The sequence below is a fragment of the Nipponia nippon genome, unplaced genomic scaffold (genome assembly GCF_047370975.1).
Source record: "Nipponia nippon isolate SJK-2023a ecotype South Korea unplaced genomic scaffold, ASM4737097v1 scaffold_1, whole genome shotgun sequence".
Taxonomy (NCBI): domain Eukaryota; kingdom Metazoa; phylum Chordata; class Aves; order Pelecaniformes; family Threskiornithidae; genus Nipponia; species Nipponia nippon.
The window spans coordinates 111,798,418-111,819,066 of record NW_028262290.1 but is presented as its reverse complement, the minus strand read 5'-3'; the positions used below and the strand labels follow the sequence as shown (position 1 = coordinate 111,819,066).

The 20,649-nt window shown below is 38.3% G+C and overlaps 1 protein-coding gene and 1 long non-coding RNA gene across 2 annotated transcripts in view; one reads left to right on the top strand and one right to left on the bottom strand.

Moving 5' to 3' along the window:
- VPS41 (VPS41 subunit of HOPS complex) overlaps nt 1-11,746 on the bottom strand; it is a 113,915-nt gene extending 102,169 nt beyond the window's left edge. The window contains exons 1-2 of the mRNA XM_087767068.1: nt 11,683-11,746; nt 7,767-7,805 (exon numbers count right to left, since the gene is read on the bottom strand). Of these exons, the coding sequence (XP_087623194.1) occupies nt 7,767-7,805; nt 11,683-11,703 (60 nt within the window). The 5' untranslated portion in view covers nt 11,704-11,746. The remainder of the gene's footprint in view (nt 1-7,766; nt 7,806-11,682) is intronic.
- On the top strand, nt 11,376-14,217 carry LOC148057556 (uncharacterized). The gene is made up of 3 exons (XR_015706757.1): nt 11,376-11,785; nt 12,048-12,287; nt 12,972-14,217. It is a non-coding gene; the product is annotated as an uncharacterized LOC148057556 (long non-coding RNA).
- Nucleotides 14,218-20,649: the final 6,432 nt, after the last annotated feature.

The window sequence follows — 20,649 nt, the reverse complement described above, 5'->3', positions numbered from 1 at the left end:
CCCTCTGGAGACTAAAACTTACTGAGAGAACATAAACCTCTTTTCCTCCATTACTTTCATATTAAAACGTTTGTTCCTACAAGAAAATTTTAACAAAGCAGAAAAAATAAATTAGTTGGTTTAAGAATAAGAACAGAAAAGAGCATTTCATCTTGAAGTCACTGGTTCAAAAGCAGATAAAGCGATGGTGAATAGAAGCTAGAAAAAATCCATGGTGGTGTTTATTAGCCTGTTTAGCCAAAATTTGGCAGGGGGCGGGGGGGGGGGAATCCCCCAAACAATTTCCTATAAAGAGAGCGCCATATTATAAAACTACTGATCTCAAGTGACAACCTGGGTAGCAACTTCAACAATGATGCAAATTACTGAGGTGGGCATGAAGGACGTATCATTATCTTTGTAAAAGACCCGATTCTTTACTCGAGTTTTGTAGAACAGTTGCAGGACAATGTGAAAGGGCACAGGCGGCTGTATTTTGAACCCTATATAAACACAAGTTTTGTGAGAATTAATATAGTTTGAAATAAATGTTACAATCATCTGGAATAAATACTAAAAACCTATTCAAGTTTGTAACCTGCACAAGAATGAGTTTCTATTCTGCAACTATTGCTACATGAGACAACAAAAGGCATGAAGACTGAAATTTCTAAACTATGAAAACACATTTGTGACTTACACTGCTAAAAGTATTTTCCCCTAATTCTATGGTGAAAATACAGTCATGTTAGGTCAGTGAAGGAATTGAAGTGAATAACCTCCTATCCAGTTCCTTTATGATTCCTCATAAGGCAAATCACCAGTACTTTCCCAGAATCTGGCTGTAAAATTGGCAAATATGGATTAGGATGGTAAAATTTCACACAGCAGTTTTCTGTTCTCCCCATGCATTTTCCGCAGGGATTTATTTAATACCTTGACGTCTTTGGGAAAATGCAGATATACACCAGGAGCAAGAAATTAAGATGATATGGCTGCCTGTGAATATGTATCAAAATGGGCTGCAGTCACAGTATGAAATGACACACAGATGAAAGGCAAAGCAGAGAGCATTTTATTTCTTTGCAAAACTGTTGTGGTATACAGAATGTCACACTATATTTGCGGAACACCAATTGAAGATTCACTCCTACAGGTTTGAAGGAGCTGGGCACCAGCCAAGTTGTGAAGCAGAAGTAACACACAGATGACACACTGCATATGAGCAATCATCATAAATGGCACATTAAAAAAAAAAGTAGTAAAAAGTCCATATGGTACAATTTGGTTTCACTTCAACTCCCATCCATTTGTTTTATTTTACTGGTAGTTTTGTGCATGGCAAAGAACACCTGAAAAACTTTCAAATCCACTTCAGTGTTCAAAAGCACCGGATCAGTCCATCCACATCAAGGGCACCATACAGAGGCAGCACAGGATAGGCTGTTTTATCCTCCATGTCCAAATCCAATTCCAACACTAAAAAATCTAAACACAGTTCAAATCTCAACGAAACTACACATTTCTACTTGTATTTTCCTTTTGCTGAGTAAGGAACTTGGGCAAACATTTGTTTCCCCTGTGAACACTACTCAAGCAGCCTGGTTGCCACCTTGTGATGTACTGCATATGAAAACCCTACAGTGCAGTTTTGGGAACAGTAGTTTTTAAAGTTCACCCACTCACCACAGTGGAAAAGCTGGATGGCAAACAGACGAATTTCCCTGCCACTTTCCTTTTTCCAGCCCAGAGCGTTATTCCACCCAGATGAATACATTTAGTATTTTGGAAAAGCCACATCTGCATACTCTATTAACACACTAGCTTTGCAGTTGCATTTAATTTATGTTGCACTCACAGCAGCATTTTTACTTTTTATGTATTCCACAACACACAGATAGAACAGGCACTTCTGGTTAATATTAATAGCTCATTAAATGAAGTATCTAATTTTCACTCAAAACCAGAAGATATTAAAAGAATATAGCAATAATCCATTTTTCCTGCAAGTCAATCCTCTAACAATGTATATTATAATGTTAGTTACTAGTCACTGCAAACTTGTTTTTCAAATTAATGTATGAAAAGATTCCATTTAAACTTCAATAAATAATTTACTACACTCATCCTACTGACTCAAATTGATAAATTATTTGCATGATACATTTTCTCATTAATAAGGAGGAGAACTTTCTATTTGGAATTTATATATCTTTTCCTTCCATTTTCCCCATTTAAAAGGCCAATTTCAATGAAAGCCATGCAGGGGGAAGCAATCTCCCTTCAGATTGCTCAGGTATGTGAAACAGAATATGCTTTTTGAGCATTTTTCCTCCCATTTTATATTTTTGAAACAACTGGAAGAGAAAAATGGCAACCTAGTGTAGAGCTTTTCAGCAATAAGGAAAAGAGCCACGATGAAAAGAAGTACTGTGCCAAAGGTCAGACAGGAGACCAAAAAAGGGCAAGTTGGACTGAGGTACAGTAGCAAAATTTACTTTTCAACCATCCATTTTTTGTTGCAATGGTGATGCCCCTTCAAAAGCTACTAGCCACAGAAGAGCTCACCTCTTCCAGCCCAATGCTCCACACTCCATGTTAAGAGAACATTTTGATGGAAACAGAGTATGACAAGGAGCCTTTTTTACCAGATGCTTTATTTACTTGATATGATTTAATTGCTTTGACCTCATCCAGACCCAACCTACAAGACTAAGATGTGGAGTGCACTGAAAAGGAAAAGAAAACATCAAGGCTTTTTAGTTGCTTCTTTTTAAGGCTTACACGTTTCCTAACTGTGTTCCTGCTCTGATCAGTTTTCAAAACCTTAAAGAACAAAACCACTATCAATTTCAGTGGTAAAAGTGTATCAGTGAGGGATATTTCTAAACCACCGTAAACTGTTTGAGCACTGGGTTAACAGAGAATTTCTACAATACTTTTTTCTCTACAAACTAGAATTTATTAATATAATGTTTAAATAACTAAAAGAATAAAACTAAATGAACAAATATATCCCTTTCACAGGGTATCAGTGACTAAAGATAAGTAAACAGGTCTAAGAAACCTAAGACCAGGAGATATAAAAATGGAAGTGCTAGAATGGAAACATATGCAACACTGATGACTAACACCAAGTACCTAGTAAAAAAAACCTGCAATGCACATATTAATGCAACTTTTAAAAAAAATTATTCTTTTTAATAACTTTTTGTAGAAAATGAACATCTGCACCCACCTGCCTTTTTTTTTTTTTTGGTAATTTCCTTTAACAGGCCAACAATACAAAACAAAAAATTTATCCCGTAGTAAATCAGCCCAGCAGTAAATTAGAAAGGCGCGAAAAACTTTAACAAATAACTAACCAAATTCCAGGATGGTAACTCGGCTTTGATTCCCTCATCAAGTAGGAAGGTTCTGGTTTTTGATACATCATGACTGGAATTTTATCAGTACCTCACACTCACAAATGGGGTTTGAAACCTTCTCTTTACTTTCTTTACTTCTCAGAGACAGGAAACTATTGCTCCATTTTATAAGGGGGGCAGGAGGGGAGGCACACAGGCAAGAAAGAGGCAGACCATAATTAACCTGTACATGAAGTCTGAGGCTGAGACAGAAGCTGTAGGTCCTGGGACCTCGAGGCAACGATACAAACATTTTTCTGCTACATACAAGTTACCTGAAATAACTGTTACTAATTTATGCAGACCAGCAGTTTTCCAGAGTACAATATATGCTTCTATCAGTACAAATTAAATCCCAATGGAAATATTTTGTGCACTACATATACAGTGAAAAGAAAAATAACATCCACCTGACCTCACAAGATTTCATAGTGTAACATAACAAACGGTGACTCTGCCATACTGCGCAACTACAACACACTGCAAATAAACACACTCTATAGCAATACAGTGCAGAGCAGCATGGAGGTTTAGGGAGACTCAAGTTGGCTCTTTAATAAACTTTCTTTTGAATTAAGAGATACAAAACCAGTTCCTCCCTTCATAGAATGCAAGTGATTCATGAGTGCGTTTCACAATACATGCTGTTGTGTGCACTGCTGTACTCTAATTATTCCTTGTTTTAAACTAAAGAAGATCACTTGTTTTAAATGAAAATAAAAAAATTGTTCAAATCACTCCACAACAGTCCATTATGTAATATAACAGCATTCTCTCATTAAAAGCAAAACTTTCGAAGACAAAATTACAAGCTGAGCAGCAGCATCAACTTAAATGCAAGAAAAATACCACTGTGCATCTCACCTTACCACCATGTTGCACTGCTACTGAAGAAAGCTTAACTATCTACTTCTACATTTATTAGCGTCATCTTTTCCTAATTAGCTGGCAAAATATATGTATTTGCCTCACAGAAAACAGCTCAACTGAGAAAAGTAAGATGTTACAGAAACAGACACGTTGCAAGGAAGAAAATTAATTTGAAAACAGAAATTCAGATTTAGGCTGTACATAATTTACACAGACTTTTTTCCTCCACCGTTTACAAACAGCCAAAAGTCAGATTACTTTGTTGTCTATTTTTAAGATCTCATCAAATGTGACAGTCCAAACACATAGCTCTAGGTGCTGTAAAATAAAATTAAATAAGCCAATGAAACCACACTGCACTAGGACTTCTCAGCCAAACAAACTTGCTCAGGCTCAGCCCCAAATGCAGCATATTTGATGATTAGACAGTGTTGGGAGAAGTAAAGCAAATATACTTCACAAGCACAATTAAAAAAACAAAACCGAACAACCAAAACCAGAAGATAAAAAAAGAAAATAATTGTGCTTCAAGACTACAGTAGAATTACTTAGCAAACCAAGTAGGTTTTTCTCTTGAGAATTAAAAGACTGTGTTAGATATACTGCTTCCTCATTATATCATGGTATAATATATAGCAGTCTGTCTATAGGAAAAGAAAAAGCTTATAATACCCTATATCACATACAAGGTTATGAAATAAAAGTGTAAGTTTTATGTAGTTACCAGGAAAGATCTATTACATTTCTACAAGCGCTGACACAAGTAACTACCACTATCTCCACACTGAAAGGTCTGCTTAACATCTGAACGTATGCACCATCTCTGCGTATTAACACCTTTGCATTTTACACATTCTGATTTACACAGCTGAAAAGTATTAAACATTTAAGCAGCCTTAGGAACTCAATTTCCTGGGAAGCAAGAGTTGGAACCACACTTACATCAAAGGGCTCTTAGCTGACGTACATTCAAGACAGTTAATTTTTGCAGACTCCCACATTTGATGCCTATTACAAAGCTCTACCACCAAGTCTGTGCAAATAAGCATCCTGGTATGTGTTAAAGAGCTCAAAACAGACCAAGCAGGTAACAAGTTAGAATTAGCATCTTATTTACTAGGTGCTACTAAAGGAATGATACCAAAAGAGTTGCTGCATAAAAGGGAATCGCTGTATGCTTGATTCTTTACTAAGATAATGGCACAGCAGTGTAAAAAATACAGAAAAAGAAAATCCATATTTTGTTTACACATCTAGTTCAGACAGGGACATCATTTACTCAAAAACAGGAATTTAAAAATTACCTTCCTCCATAACAGAAAAGACTTCTATAGTATAACTTACATATGTCATGTGCCCTCTGAAACCCATAGTAATAATTTTCAATTTTATGGGAAGAACTTAATTTAATTTAAGTGCAAAACCAATTATATATGCAAAAATCTTTATTACTATGATGATAAGATGTCTACAAAGTCTACGCCATAAATATTATATTTTTTAATGGGTAAAACAGGACACAAGCTGCAAGGATTAGAGTCTCAGATTCTAGTACTGACACCATAAAATCCATCCCTGATTATTCAAACTATGTGCCATCCAAAAGAAATCATTTAATTTTATGATCCCAAGAGCTAGGAGTGAAGCCAGCAGTTCAATCTTACCTTTGACTATACTTCAAATAATATAAGCAAGCACTGACAACATTTAGACTTTTGTGATTCTACCACTATTTTTGGTTCCTATCTGAATGACTATTAGAAATAGTCTAATGAGTGATGTAAACACGAAGATTGTGAAAATTGTTCACTACTTTCTTTAAGTACTTTCTAAGCATGGTTTCAAAGTTTCATTTCATCAGCTACCTGTGTAGTGTCAAGACACTACAGACTGGACTTACTATTCAAAGACAACTCAGAAATAGCATTTTCATAGGCATTAGAATGATGATTGGATTGTTCTTTAGATCCAACATCTACATTCTCAATATGAAAATTCCTTTTCACTTCTCTACACATGTGAAATTAACATTAAAAATTGACATCGACTTTAACAAAGGCCTTGTTGAAATTGTATGACTTTCAATTTTGTGAAAGCTGCATGATGCCTATTTTTACTTAAGGTAAAAACAAACAAAACCCCGACAACCCAGCAACCCATTTATGATTAATTCTGCAGTAAATACTTATTTACTATGGGCTGAAATGTTGAAAGGCCATTAAAAAGGCCACTAAAACAAGCTCTCACTTGCAATAGGCTTTAAAGAAAATATAAAAAACATGCCTGGGCAGGTAAGTATTTGTGTTCACTATGCTGTGAATGTCAGCCCTCGAGAGGACTACTATTCTACTAAACACTGCGTCATTGCCCAGTCATTGTCTATGTGTGCTTCACATTACAAAGCAAATCCAGAATGAAACCATTTCACACTAGGCAAAAAGTCTGGTCCAGGCAGCTGTTCCACACAGCAACGTTAAAGGGCCAAAGAAATCCCTGCTTCTCACCAGGAATGCCCGATGGTGCCACTGCAGACAGCCACTCATGAAAGGCAGAGGGAAAAAAAAGTTATCCCACAAGAAACAAAGCCCCCATCCTCTGCAAAAAGATTTTTTTCAAAATCCACCACTGCAGTCTCTGCAGTAGCCACTGCCTTGGAAATTAGGATTTCTGCCTGCTTAGTGCTTAAACTCAGATCCCAAGCATGAAGATTTCTCCCAAGGTAAAGAACAGAAATCTTCCTAACAGCAAGTCTATTGAAGTTTTGGAAGTCTAGGAGCCACTTTCATTTAGATACAAAATGGGTGAAAACACTTTGTCAACGTAATACCCTGCTCTGTATCACCTGTCCTTGCTGGCGGCCACAATTCAAGGTGCTCAACCACCCTTATTTCTTCCTTCCTGTAGGCATCCTAGACCACACTAAAGTCAAGTATCTCTTTCCAGATCTCCTATGGTTCCCTTCAATGATGGCAGGCTTGGAGTTAGTACACCACTGTTCAGGGACAAGTTCTTGAACACTCTGTAGCTCCCTTTCTCTCCTCACCCCCAGATCACTTTTTCCAGCACCTACAGCAGGGCAGGCAGACCTGTCCAGAACATGAAACAATTTATGACAAAATGTCATCTCAAGAACAGAGACTCTACAGAACATGATTAAATCTAGACTGCGAAGTTATTAAAATAACACAGTAATTACTTGAATGTAGTATTACTGCATATACAATTATACTGACAATTAAATTTTCATTTGATCAAAACAGAAGCGCATGCACTTGAATTTGTCTCTCAAGATAATTAATTTTACTACAATGGGGCAATTGTGGGTTTTTAATATATAAAGAAGCTTCTAATAGCAAATCACAGCTCCTTTTCAATAATTTAAGCCCAGCTTAACACTCCTTGCTACATAATACCGGCAAAGCTTCTAAAAACAACCAATTTTTCCCTCCATACTGACAAAGAACTAGCACTGACAGAGATTCAAGTATGAAGCATTTTAAGCAGTCTTACCTCAGACTCATCTGTTGATTCCTCATTAGACCTGGTTTCCTGAAAATGACACAAAGAAGAAGGGGAAAATTAGCTAAGCACATACATAACTGAGCAGTATTTCTCTTTTTAACATACTTTTTAAAGCTTTATTAAGAGACAGAAGACAAGGTGGAAGCAAGTCAAAGTTCAGAGTTTCCATCCTTTCCATTCATACCCAACTTCTGCTTGCACTTGCAATCTAGGGCCACGCTGACACTCAGTGGCACCAGTTGACTGTGATACTATGTCAGTTACCCTGAAAGAGAGACTGATTGGAGCATCTGAGAATTTGTCCCTGTGGAAGTTTCCCTCCTTCCAGAAGCAATAGCAAGTTTCGCAAAGCAACTGCCCATGTCTTGACTTGCAAGGCAGAATAGCATTCTCAAGTTATCCACAAACTAACTTCGGTATTCAACTATTCAGCTGTTAATATAGGCTTATTTTAAACTTAAATAATTCCAAACCATCTTCCATAGAAATCCAGCATTTAATGACTTTCTCCTTCCCAACCCATATCAATGCAAGCCATGTGGCTTTCTCTTGCCTTTGAAGCAACTGTACCTTTAAAATATCTCTCCATGGCAAGACAATGATTCTTACTGTCCTACAAAAAAAATTTTGTAAGTCAACTCCTGCTAATCTCTCACCTGTCCACTGAGAAAATCTGCTGATGCAATGCCTCCTCAAAGAGGTCAGCAAAATGAAGATTTACTTAACGTATTTATCATTATCAATAGCAATAAAAGGTTACAACTAATATGCTGACAGTGAATGTAAGGATTTTAACAACAAAATATGATATAAACAAAGAACAAGCAAGAGAGAAGGCAGCATTTCAAATCTTATGAAGTAGTATTTGGACAGTAAGATAAATAGGTACAGAATTTCACCAGAGAAGGCAAAAAAAAAAAAAAAAAAAAAAGAGAGAGCATTACCAACAGTTTAAAGAGAAATGGAAAGGGAAGAAGATTTAATGCACTGACAACCACTGTCATTTTTCGTTTGTCACATTTATTTATTTTCTGTGTTTATAAAATACACTGATTGTGACCTCTAGGCAAAAAGCAAATGCCTCCTTTGCATTAGTGGAGCTTCACCTTTAGTGACCATCACAGTAGACCAGAGATACGGATGGGGAAGTAAAAAAGCAGCATTTCTATTTGCTATTTGAAACTCAGTGCGAGGTGTTACCATGATTACTGTCATCTGTTTCCTTCATTTTTCTCACTACAGCCAAGTCCACCTCTAGAACATGCATCCCATAGATGGGTTATCTGTGTCATCTATATTCATGACATGAGTTAGGAAATTGCAAGTAGAAAGAACATGGGAGTCAAGGGAAGATGATCCCAGGATTTTACTCCCTCTTCCTTTCAAGCTTAGGTGTGACTTTGCAAGTACAACTGTTTGTCCGTCAGTCTCACAGGCCCTACTCACAGATGCAGTTACTTTTCAGGAAATAACAATTTTGTTACATATAATCTTTGTGCATCTTAAATTCTACTTAACAATAACCAAATGAGGACAGAACTAAAATATTGTGGTGTAACACAGCCTATTGGACCAGCTAGAGCAAGATAGGAAGTCCAATGCAAAATATCACCAGATTCCTAATAAAAAAACTGCCTCTCTCTTGAATACCAAGAGTTGCCTACTCAACTCCTTTATAAATCAAAACTATCAGCACTAACATTTTGATATTTTGATACAATTCACACAGTTCGTATCACCAGGAGAATTTGTTTAAAAAAAAAAAAAATCTGTTCTCCCAAACAAAATAAGCAATTACAGCAAGTGACATTTTTGCTGGTACATGAGTCTTTCTAGTGCAGCTATACCACTTACATATTTTTTCCCCCATGGTTCTACTTGCTTTGGCTATTCAGGAGAACACAAATGTAGGGAAAGCCAGTGACAAGAATCTGTTTTGATTTGGGACATGTACCCTGGTATCCCTACTGTATTCACAAGCCACTGCAGCTGTGACTACTAAATTTCATAAACAGCACACCAATTTAAGGCAAATGTTTCATGGCCTTTATGTTTCACTGCAGGAAATAACATGCAAAAATTCAGAGAGAGTCTTGGCTTAGAAAAGAAACGCAAAAACTGTATTTGCTCCCTGACAAGAACTTAGCTGAAGGTGCTTAGAATTGACACTTACCTGCTAACTCACTTTGCTAGCAACTTACTACGAAAAGCTTTTTGCCTGAGCTCTCCCATTCGCACAGGCAAACTGGAAGAGCAAACTGCGGTTATGACTACCCTGGTTTTTTGTTAGGTTCCTCTCCCCTCCCTCCAAATGCATGAACTGAGAGGATTATCCTCCACTTCTACTTTTTAGTAGCCTCATAACTGTGAAAAGGAAATCCCTCAAAAGGGATTTGTAGACAACCAGAATCCCAAATCATGTAGGAATAGCTGTCACTGGTAGGTCTCAGACTCTAGGGGAGAATCAGCAGTACACTTCAGCCAGCTGGCAAATGTTGCTCAAGTAGCCTTAGAGCAAAGAAAGGGAACACAGATGAGGAAGCCACAGAAACGTGAATCAATCTCCCACCGTTATAATCTCTCAATTAGCAGATACAACATAACTTCCCAATAAAGTCTTAAACTGGCCTTCCAATATGACAGATGTAGGGTTTTCCCTACCTTGCCTTTATAAACGTGAGATGCTATCCACTATATGTTTAGACCCATAACTTAAGTCTGCTGGGAGGGAAAACCTTGAAACTTGGGTTTCAAAGAAACCACCACCAGTCACCTACAAGCACAGCATACACATCCCCTTCAGTAGGGGTGCACATGCTCCCCGCAGAAAATAAACAGAAATAAATAAGGTAACTCTCCTACCATAGTCCAAAGAGAGCAAAACGCAGGCTGTTTTAATCTCTTATATTATCAGAGAAGGTAAGAAGACTTGCCAGAGTTGGTTTTATCCTGAGAAACCTTTCAAATGCTGCCACAGTCAAAAACTCACCACACCAGGGGATAAAGCCTTCCCCAAAGAAGCCAGCCCCTCCCAACAAAACCCCCTGACAGCTGGGAAGGTGGAAACCAGACACCAGTCTCCAATTAAGGCCAATTACCTTGAGGTAATTCTAAGACTCTCCCACCTTTAGGCATTCAAGGCAGACAAACATCACACAGCTTAGCTGTGTGTCAAAGTCCTGGCTCAGCAAAGAAACATTGAGAAAGTGTCTGGAAGGACTGGGGACTTCACTTCTTGCTTTTATTTTATATTTTTCTCGGGAAGGAGCGGTCTAGGCAGGGGGAGCTTCAGGAGGACACCCGCTTTGCAGAACCACAGTTCACAAGCACCGAACTCCTCCAATTTCGTCTCAGGAGAAAACTCCCCCGTTGAGATGAACGTGCTCGCCTCTTCCGAGCCACTTGGTAAAAGACAGCTTCTCAACCATTTCAGACGGGCCCTTCAGCTCTTTAATCTTGGCTCCAGAGCGGTGCCAGCTGCGTTTCTAAACCCCTCCCTCCCTCCCGCCCAGCCCCCAGGTTCCTGCATCGGGTGTTACCTAAAAAGCGGAGCCCTTCGCGACTTGCGCCGCCTCCCCTGGCCGTCCATCAGTTTTGTTTTTTTTTTAGACAAGACCCGATCGGCAGCCTCGGGCAGCCCTGTCCGCGCAGCGCGGCCGGGGAGAGGAGGCCCTGCACCGCCGCCTCCATCCCCTCTCCTCCACCCCGGCGCAGCGAGGCTCCGGCCGCCTCTCCCGCCCCGCCGCCGGCCCTCGCATCCCGCGCAGGGCTGGCTGACGCCCTCTCCCCGCTCGAGCACGCCCTGTCCCTTCGCCCCTCTGCTCCCCAGGGCCGCCCCGGCCCCGCGCTCCCGCCGCCGCACTCCTCGCCCCCTCCGACGGGGCAGTGCCCTCACAGCCCCTACCTTCTCCTCGGCTTCCGCCATGGCGCGGCCGGCGAGCCGTCATGTGAGGGGCAGGAAGCCGGCGGGGGCGGAGGCACCCTGGGAAATGTAGTTTCGGAGGAGGGTGTGTTTTCCTTCTTTTCTTTTTTTTTTTTTTTTTTTTTTCCCCCCTTTTCTTCTTTATTGTTGTTGTGGTTGGCTGTTTTGGGGGGTGGCTCTTGCCCAGCTGTGGGTACGGTGGCGCTGCCTTACAGCCTACACCAGGGGCAGAGGCAAGGCTGGGCCCAACTGGGACAACATGTCCCTGTCTGGTTTTCCTTCTGCCCTCCTCAGCTGCCAGCGAGATGCTTTTTTTTTTTTAAGCTGAATTCCCTCGATTCCCTCAGGGAGACCTTTGTACACCCAGCTGTGATCAGACTGAAGGCGGCCACCATAGTGAATGACGAGATGGCCTCTGGTTAGCGGGGGTTTGGGTGTAGTTGAAGCTGAGAGCCACTTGCTGCCTACCCGTGCCTGCCGCCATGTTGTGCACTGGACTGCCGGTTCTCCAGGACAAGGCCCGTTCATTGGCGCCCATCTGAGCAGCACTTGGTCAAGCACAGCTCTGGTTTCCATTAGATCCTCTGGTGAGACATCTAGCAGCCTCTGTCCTCTCTGTACTTTTTACTTAATTTGTCAATATTGAAATTGCCCACACGTGCTTTAGTGTCAGGAGAAGGATTTTAGAAAGCCTAAATATCTTGCTACAATTCTAGGAGCTGCTGCATTTTCTCTTTTAAAACAAGACCTGAATGCCTTGCTTGAACCCAAATTACTTTCTTTGTACATTAAAAATATAACCAAAGCTAAAAAGCCATAGGCAGTACTTTTCTGTCACTCAGGTTTTGCCAGTGGAGGTATTCCAAATGTAAGGTGGAGCTACAGTTGCTACCTAGTCACTACCCTTGGGATCAAAGGCAAGAATTTTAAAATGTGCAGGTCAGCTTTGGCAATATAAGAGAAATCTTAGAATACTGTACTGGAGCTGGGTGACCATAAGGCCATACAATGAAAGTTAGTTGCAGAGAGTGTTAGCTGGGATATGAAAATCATGTATATCGTTGCATACCTTTAGAAACTAATAGCCAAAATTTCAATTGAGAGGAAAACTGTCCCTTAAAAATCACACTGAGAGGTTGACACTGAGGTGAGAGGGAGCTATGAAAGTTAACGGTGTCAGTACAAGAACTGTTACATATAAATGTAACTATCTTGAATACATTTCATTTGTAAATGACATAAGAAAACCTCCTTTTTTGGTCTGTTACCAGATGACTATGGGCTATCAGGGCACCATGGCGAAGGAGTGTATAAATGTCATCCTGACCATATAAACCAAGGGATATCTACAGAGAAGGAGATGTTTGGCTGCCGTTGTACAAAATATTGTTGAGACCTCACCTGGAAATAACGGTAAATTTCAAGTCACCTTTGTTGCAAAAAAGATTAATTCAAACAGGAAGGGGGCGAAGAACCACTAAAAGGATCACAGAAATGTAAGGTCTGTTCTGTTGAAGAAGACTGAAGGAAAGGAAAAAAAAAAAAAAAAAGGCTTAGCTTCTTCAATCTGGAAATAAAAAAAGAGCTGAAGAGGAAAAAGAGCTATTAAAATAAAAGGTATGAAATCAAATAGGTATCAGCTATTTTTAGCGCATTTAGGCTGGAAAGGAGAAGTAGATTCCCATGTGTCAGATAAGTGTGGTCCTCAGAAGATCCTTGCTGGCAAGAAATTTAACTGATTTCAAGATGAGACTTAATAAACTTTTATGTAAGAGACTGTAAGAGATGTTTGCTGACAGCTGTGTTGCTTACCCAGAGAAGTCATTCCAGTCCCATTCTGAACTTCTTGAATGTTAGTCCTGTTCAAATCAATGAAAAAAATATCATTGCTGTCAATGGAGCCAGGATTTGTCCTGTAATATGTAATGCACAAGCTATCTTATCTGATACTTGAAGAGTGTGTATAACCAGTGAAAGTAAACTTTGCCTGATATGGTATTTTTTTTCCATTTTCACAGGAAAAAAAGTGCATAGGGGTTTTGGATTTCAAGGTTAGGGCTTTTTTGGTTTTGTTTTTTTCCTCAACAGAGACATTTTGTGGCACTTTTTAAACTGGAATGAACATCAATAACTGACTTTATAAATGCCAAGAAAAACAGAGTATAAGGGAAAGGAAAGCAGATCTTGTAAACTTTGCTATTATAACAGCTAACAGGGCACATTTGTTACAAACAGAGCAGTCAAGGAACAGCTGTTCTTGTTTTCATTGCACATAGGGTAGGTGGTATAAACAATGTGATTTACTTACAGTGTGCTACTTATTTCTGGCAGGAACACGAAAAACTAATTTTTTTTTCTTGTTTAGACTTAAAGTATGAATTCAATCTGCCATGATTTTAGGGTTTTATTGTGTCAGGAAAATCTAATATGTTGGCATCTGATTCTGCCATCCCTCCCATACCCACCCTCCAAAAGTGCTGAAAGCCATCAAGAAGCAATGACGTCAATGGGTTTTAAAATCTTTCAGCACCTCCCGCAAAGCACTCAGCATCCTACAAACTTGGGCCTGAGAACATCCCAGTCAGCCTTTGGAGATAAAAAGCTGAAGCGTAGTTCAGCATAAGTGGAAAATATAGCATTGCCTAAGGGAAGTAAATGTTCTTTCCTAACCTTAAAAACTATTCTATCTCACTGTCTGCCAGCATGTAGATCTGAAGTTTGGGTTAAGTCAATTGTACAAGTGGGAGACGTGTGGGATCCCTGGTGAGATTACGAACAGTTTGAAGTTTAGGTAGAGCATTTTGGCTCAGGTGCATCTCAAGTGATAGCCTGGCTTTACCTTATCGTTTAGTTTTAACTTGATTGACCAAAAGTAGCTCTCTTCATAAATCTTTTTAAATAAAGATTTTAGCCATACCATGATGCTTTTAATGTTCATAGTGCCTACTTTAATGCAGAGCTTCCAGTTGATGGGAATTCTGCAGGACACTTCTAACAGGATGCTGACACCCCCATCCAGCTTTCTAAAATTCAAGTCTCTCAGGAGTTTCTGATTTATCTTTTGACACAGAAATCAGAATTATCATTGAAACTTGGACCTTGACTAACATTCAGATTCCAAATACTGCTAGAATTTTTATCTCTTGCTTTAACACACTTTCTCCCTGACTACTATGAAACATAACAAGTAGCAAGTATCCATGGTAGAAATTATTGTATTTCAGTCTCCAAGAGCTCTCAGTTGCTTTCAAGTAGGACTGATTCATCCAACAAAATATTCAGCTGGGTTATCTCTCACCACTCTCGCCACCACTTACTCAGTAAAAAAAAAAAAAAAAAAAAGTGCTGTTGTCTGTAAGTTAATAGCATTTAAAAACACTGTGCTGGATAAAACATAGCTAATATTGTTGTCAGAACAATAGAAGTTCAAAGGCTTTCTTCTTTCTGTTTGTTTGTTTGTAGAAAGAAACTTGCAAAGGCTTTTCTTTTTTTTCCCTTGCTATCAAAGAATTATTTCTGTGAAGATACTTTCAATTTGTACCATAGCTCCCATAAATATAATCTTGAATATGTTCAGGAACATCAAATAAATCAAGTAAGTACACTATAATGACTTGAAGCTGGATAAACCATGCTCATAAAGCTAAGCTCATATGCAATTCTTCATAGGAAAGTCATTAACAAGATTAAATAAATATATTTTTGTTAAATATAGTAGTATCATACAAGCATCATAGTAACTGCCTTTAATTGGAGCTAAAGATTACCCCTGTGTAATTTGCCATATCACCAAAAAGGCAAGGTAAGAAATGGAAGTACACATTACCACTATGTCCCACCACTGCAACAGATTTAAATTAAATTTAAATGATCAGCTATTTTTATACAAATGAGAGTGGTAATAATATCAGAAAGATTATTACAAATTCTTTAAAACAGCTGATCTGCGCTCCCTGACATTTAAAGACTTTTCCAAATTATAGTGAATTATTTTCAGATCCTTCAGGAATAACATTTCCCTTAGTCTTTTTTCTTCCTCTGACCCTCACTCCCTTTTTGTGTTTCTTCTGCTCCCTTTCTTCATCTCCAGTCTCAGGCAATCTTTATTGAAAGATACCTTCTTGTGCTATGTAGAGCACACAGAGAAGATGAAAAAATGTGAAGAACAGTAAACAACATAAAGCCAATACAATTATCCATTTATTAAACAAGAGCTATATATAAAGGGAGAGGTAGTACTGGACTGTCTTAAAAACCTTATAGTTAAAAATATTAAGGGCCTGGAAAAGAAGGAGCAAGTCTGAAATTGAAAAATTCCTATACTACGAGCAAATTACAAAGATCTATAGATTATGAAGCCAGACGGGAATAGCACTGTGATTTAATCTGAACTCCTCCCTAACATGGGCCATGAGATTTACCTGAATTAACAATTCCTCTTTGTACCATTTTTTTAAAAGAAAACATACCTTGACATAACATTTCCAATTACACAGAACTCCCTGCACTTCTGATAAGTCATTTCAAGGGCAGTTATACTCACTGCTAGAAAAAGAAAGAATGCAAAAGAAATGTCCTACCAGGCCAGAACAGTGGTCCATCTAGCCCAGTGTTTGGTTCCCAACAGTGGCAATAAGAGATGCTATTTGGGAAGAGCGTTCACCTCTGAGCTCCACTCCCCTTGTCTTACCCCAGCATCTACTGGCATGGAATTAGGGATGTTAGAAAGGCACATACATGACTGCACCTTCTAGTATCTCTTAATGAACCTCCTGTTGATGAATTTGTCTGTTTTCGACCTGCTGATGCTGGTTGCCTCCACAATCTCCTGAGGCAATGAAGCCCAGAAGTTCTCTACCTGCTGCTTAAAGTTCTTTCTTTTTTTCCAGTTTTAAACTGTTCTGCTATGGCTCTCATACCGGTTTTGCTAAGTGCCCCTTAGCTCTAATATTGCAGGACTTGGCATGTAATGGGTTTTTCTTATCCCTATGGCAAATTTAAATTTGTCTTTCTTCAGCTTTTAACCACTCCATTATGTCCAATATGGCATTGTCTGTCAGCAACTTTTGAAAGTTCTGTATTAAAAGATTTCTGTTCCCCATGTGAGTACTCATAGCCTAACATGAAATCATTTCTTAGTTATTTGTTAAGTTAAATAGAAAGATGCTCCTTTTAACAAAAGATGTTTTACATCCTACAAATAATTTTTGTGACTATTGTCTGCTATACCTCCAACCTGTTACCATCTTTCTTAATTTGTGCCTAGTGGGACATGACTATTAATGTTAAACTAATGCAAGATACTCACCCCTCTTGCATTTATTTTATTCTTGTGAATAACTCTACCACTTCCAGCTGTCATTCTGTTTTTAGGATTCCTTCTTCTTCCTAATAGAACCAGAACACTCTTTCTCTTTAATTCTTCTAACATTGACTTATTTTTTTTCCTGTTTCCTATAGTATGTATTTTCATGATTCCTAGGTTTTAATTTACAGTTACTGCCACTGATTTTTTTCTCTTTGAACCAAAATATAAAAATGAAAATCTATAGATGCAAACCTATAATGGATGCCTTCATGTCATCCTCAAAGATATTTTGTGTTTTGTTGTCTTGTTGTGGAGTCCTCACTATTTTTTAAGAGTTCCCACTTCCCATTTATATGTTCTTCCTAGCTGGTTATTCATTAGTTTCATCTTTTTAAAGCAGCATTAGTGTTTTTTTCTAGTAAGAGCTGTATTCCATTGTCAAACATAAATGTATTTTGAGTAATGAGCATTTTCATCAAAGAAAACACTCAAATTTGATCTAATTTAAAATTAACACATAATGGTTAGAACAGTCTTAAGATACTGTTTGGTCCAAGAGTCTCAAGAACAAGCTTAAATTTAATCCCCATGTTCATGTCGGTTTTGTTAGCTTTTAGCAATTGGACTTCCTTCCTGTGTATCGAGAGCTGCTGTCTATGAATGGGACCAATTCTTAAAAGAAAATACATATTTAGTTAGGACCCCAATTCTTGCCTCTAGGATTTTATAGTTTTAATAACATTTCTGGAATTTGAAAATCAGAATCCCAATTTCTAAAACTTCAGTCTAAGTTAAGATAATTTTTACAAATTATCTGTCTTACAATGTGACTTTCACAAAACTGTTTATCATGTTCATTATGATCAACTATTTATCATGTACGTTACTGGCATAATGAAGTCCTTGTCATTACTGAATTTTTGAGACACTTCTGTCTATATTCTCATTATAGGTTGCAAGAGAGTCCTGGTTCCCAAGGTGATTGGTGCAGACCGGCTTGAGGCATTGCTTTCTTGTGAGTTTCCAATTTTAAGTGCCTGAAATGATTTGAAGGTAGAGTTTCTGTCTGTCAGGTGGGTGTCTTGCATTATGCTGAGATTTTTTATGTCCAGACACAAAGGAACATGCAAAGGCACGAAGCCTTCTGGGGTAGCGCTGGAGGACTGTCTCAAGAGGAAGGAGCCACACTTGGTGGGTTCTGCTGTAGTATTATCAGTCTTTAGCAGACCCTGGAGCAAACTGTCATAGAGGACACTAGTTTCCTCACTACCGAGGGGAGCCTGGATGTGAAAAGCCACATGCACAGTTTTGGTGATTAGGGCAACAGGGCACTGGAGATAAAGAGCGAGCCAAGGTGGCAGTATGGACCCATACACAGAATAATTTTGTGCTCCTGTGGTCTTTATATATACAGGTGATATTACCCAAGTATTTTGCTATTATTTTCCTTAGGCTGTTACAAATCTGCATGAATCTCAGTAATATACTGCTGCTTTTGCTCATACCTGCCACAGCTCCTTCCAGATATTGATCATGGGTAACCAGAAGATGATGTAGTAATAAGTTTCCCAGCAGCTCTGTGCAGTGTGTTTCTTTTTAAAGAAGACAACCTATTTGAAAAGCATCTTTCCAAATGGCTTACCTAAACTGACACATCACAAAAATCTCTCTTTTCCAAATCTTACTCGGTGACATTCTTCTATATTATAGTATCTTCTGTGTTACAGTGATGCACAGACGTACCTTGGATATGATTGGTCTACTTGTATTTTAATCTACAGAAAAAGGAAGTTTTGGAATACAATAGAACAAAATTAATAGAACAGAAGCCATTCTTCTTTTAATCTTAAATTTTGTGCCTGATGAGGGTTCTTCCATTGTTAGTTAAGAGGCGTTCATTAAAAGGGTCAGCAGTAGCAGCATTTCTTCAAGTACCTTAAAGAAGAATTTTGAAAAAACAGTGAAGGAACAGATTACTACCTAAATAGTGACATTTTCATCAGAGAAAATCCTGAAGAAAATGTAATATGGTATATTTATATATATAGTGGATAGGTGAGTTGTCACTGGAATATGAAGCTTCTCTGTATTTGGCTTGGGCTGCCTCACTTGCTGTGTTGTGAAGACATCAGTTTGTTTATGCCACATCTTCTCACTGTTAAAGATTTGGAGTTCTTTTGGGAGTAAAGAAACAAAAAGTGGTATTCTTTTTGAACTTGTCATATTTTGCATGATTTCAAGGTGAAAAAACTATAGGTTACATGTATTTTCAAAATAACCCTCTACCTTCACACACCAAAAAAAAACCCCTTTAAAGTTATAGTTTCAGAAGCAGCTGCTTATCCCTGCTGCCAGTGAAGTTGATAGTTTTTTTATTGATGTCAGTAGGAAAAGATTTAGACCAACATTATATGCTCTTGAAAATATCAACAAATATTCTTCAAATAATTAATATGTAAGAAATAAATATTTTAAATACTGGCATATAGGTACAGAATATTCCATTTTCTTTACAGCTGTGTTGTATCTTGCCTTTGACTCTCAGGAGTCAAAACACCAAAGCCTGGTAAAGCTCTCTCCTATTCCTTTTCTTCACAAGTGCTATTTCTGATAATTATTTTCCCTCACTTCTTCTGATCTGCTCTGTTACTGAAGGTTTTTAATGGAGTCAATGTTAAATAGATCATTGGAAAATCTATTTTGTATTTACAGTGAAAAACACTTTTCTTCTTCTTGACATACACTTAACCTCAAGGGAAAATACTTACCTTTCCACTTACTTAAATAGTGTACATAACGTACAGGAAATGATTGATGAGGTTATCAGAGTTCCTACCTCAGGAATACCGTATGTTTTCCATGCATAATATTCTGGTTTTAACCATAGAGCATATTACACTAACATTCTGAATTGAATTTTCAACTTTGCCATCTTTGTATATATATTTTGTAATACTGCTTAACTGAGATCCAGAGAGTGGAAGCAAAGAACTAAAAACATGAAAAGGGAGGAGAAGCAACAAAATAAATTAAGCCACGATTAGACTCCTTCCAAGCAGATAGCTACTGATACTGCCATTTGACAGATGTGACATAAAATCCTGGTTCCACTAAACTGAATAAGGGTTTTGCTGTTCATTAAAAAGGGGTTAAGACTTCACCCAAATATTCCATATTCCCCGTTAAACAAAGGACTGAAACATCAGCAGGTATGAACACGTGAAATTAGAGGCACATAGCTGGTTACAACAGAAAAAAAATATGTCCGTGTATTTTCTGATGATGTAAGGTTGCCTTCATTTCCAGTTATTACAGCATAACTGAACCATCTTAATTTGGGTACAGATCCTGCAATTTCATTCATGAGAGAAGTCCAGTTAAATTTCCTGCAGCCCAAAACATTAAATTAAATGTGTCACAAGCCTGTACAGCCCCTCTAACTGGTGCTACCACCATAGCAAAATGCTACACTGTTTGAGCAGAGGTGCAGAATGGATCCTGACCAGCAGAATAAGCCCTTGATTGTCTCAATCATAGAATCATAGAATCGTTTATGTTTGAAAAGACCTTTAAGATCATCAAGTCCAACTGTTAACCTAGCTCTGCCAAGTCCACCACTAAATCATGTCCCTAAGCACCAC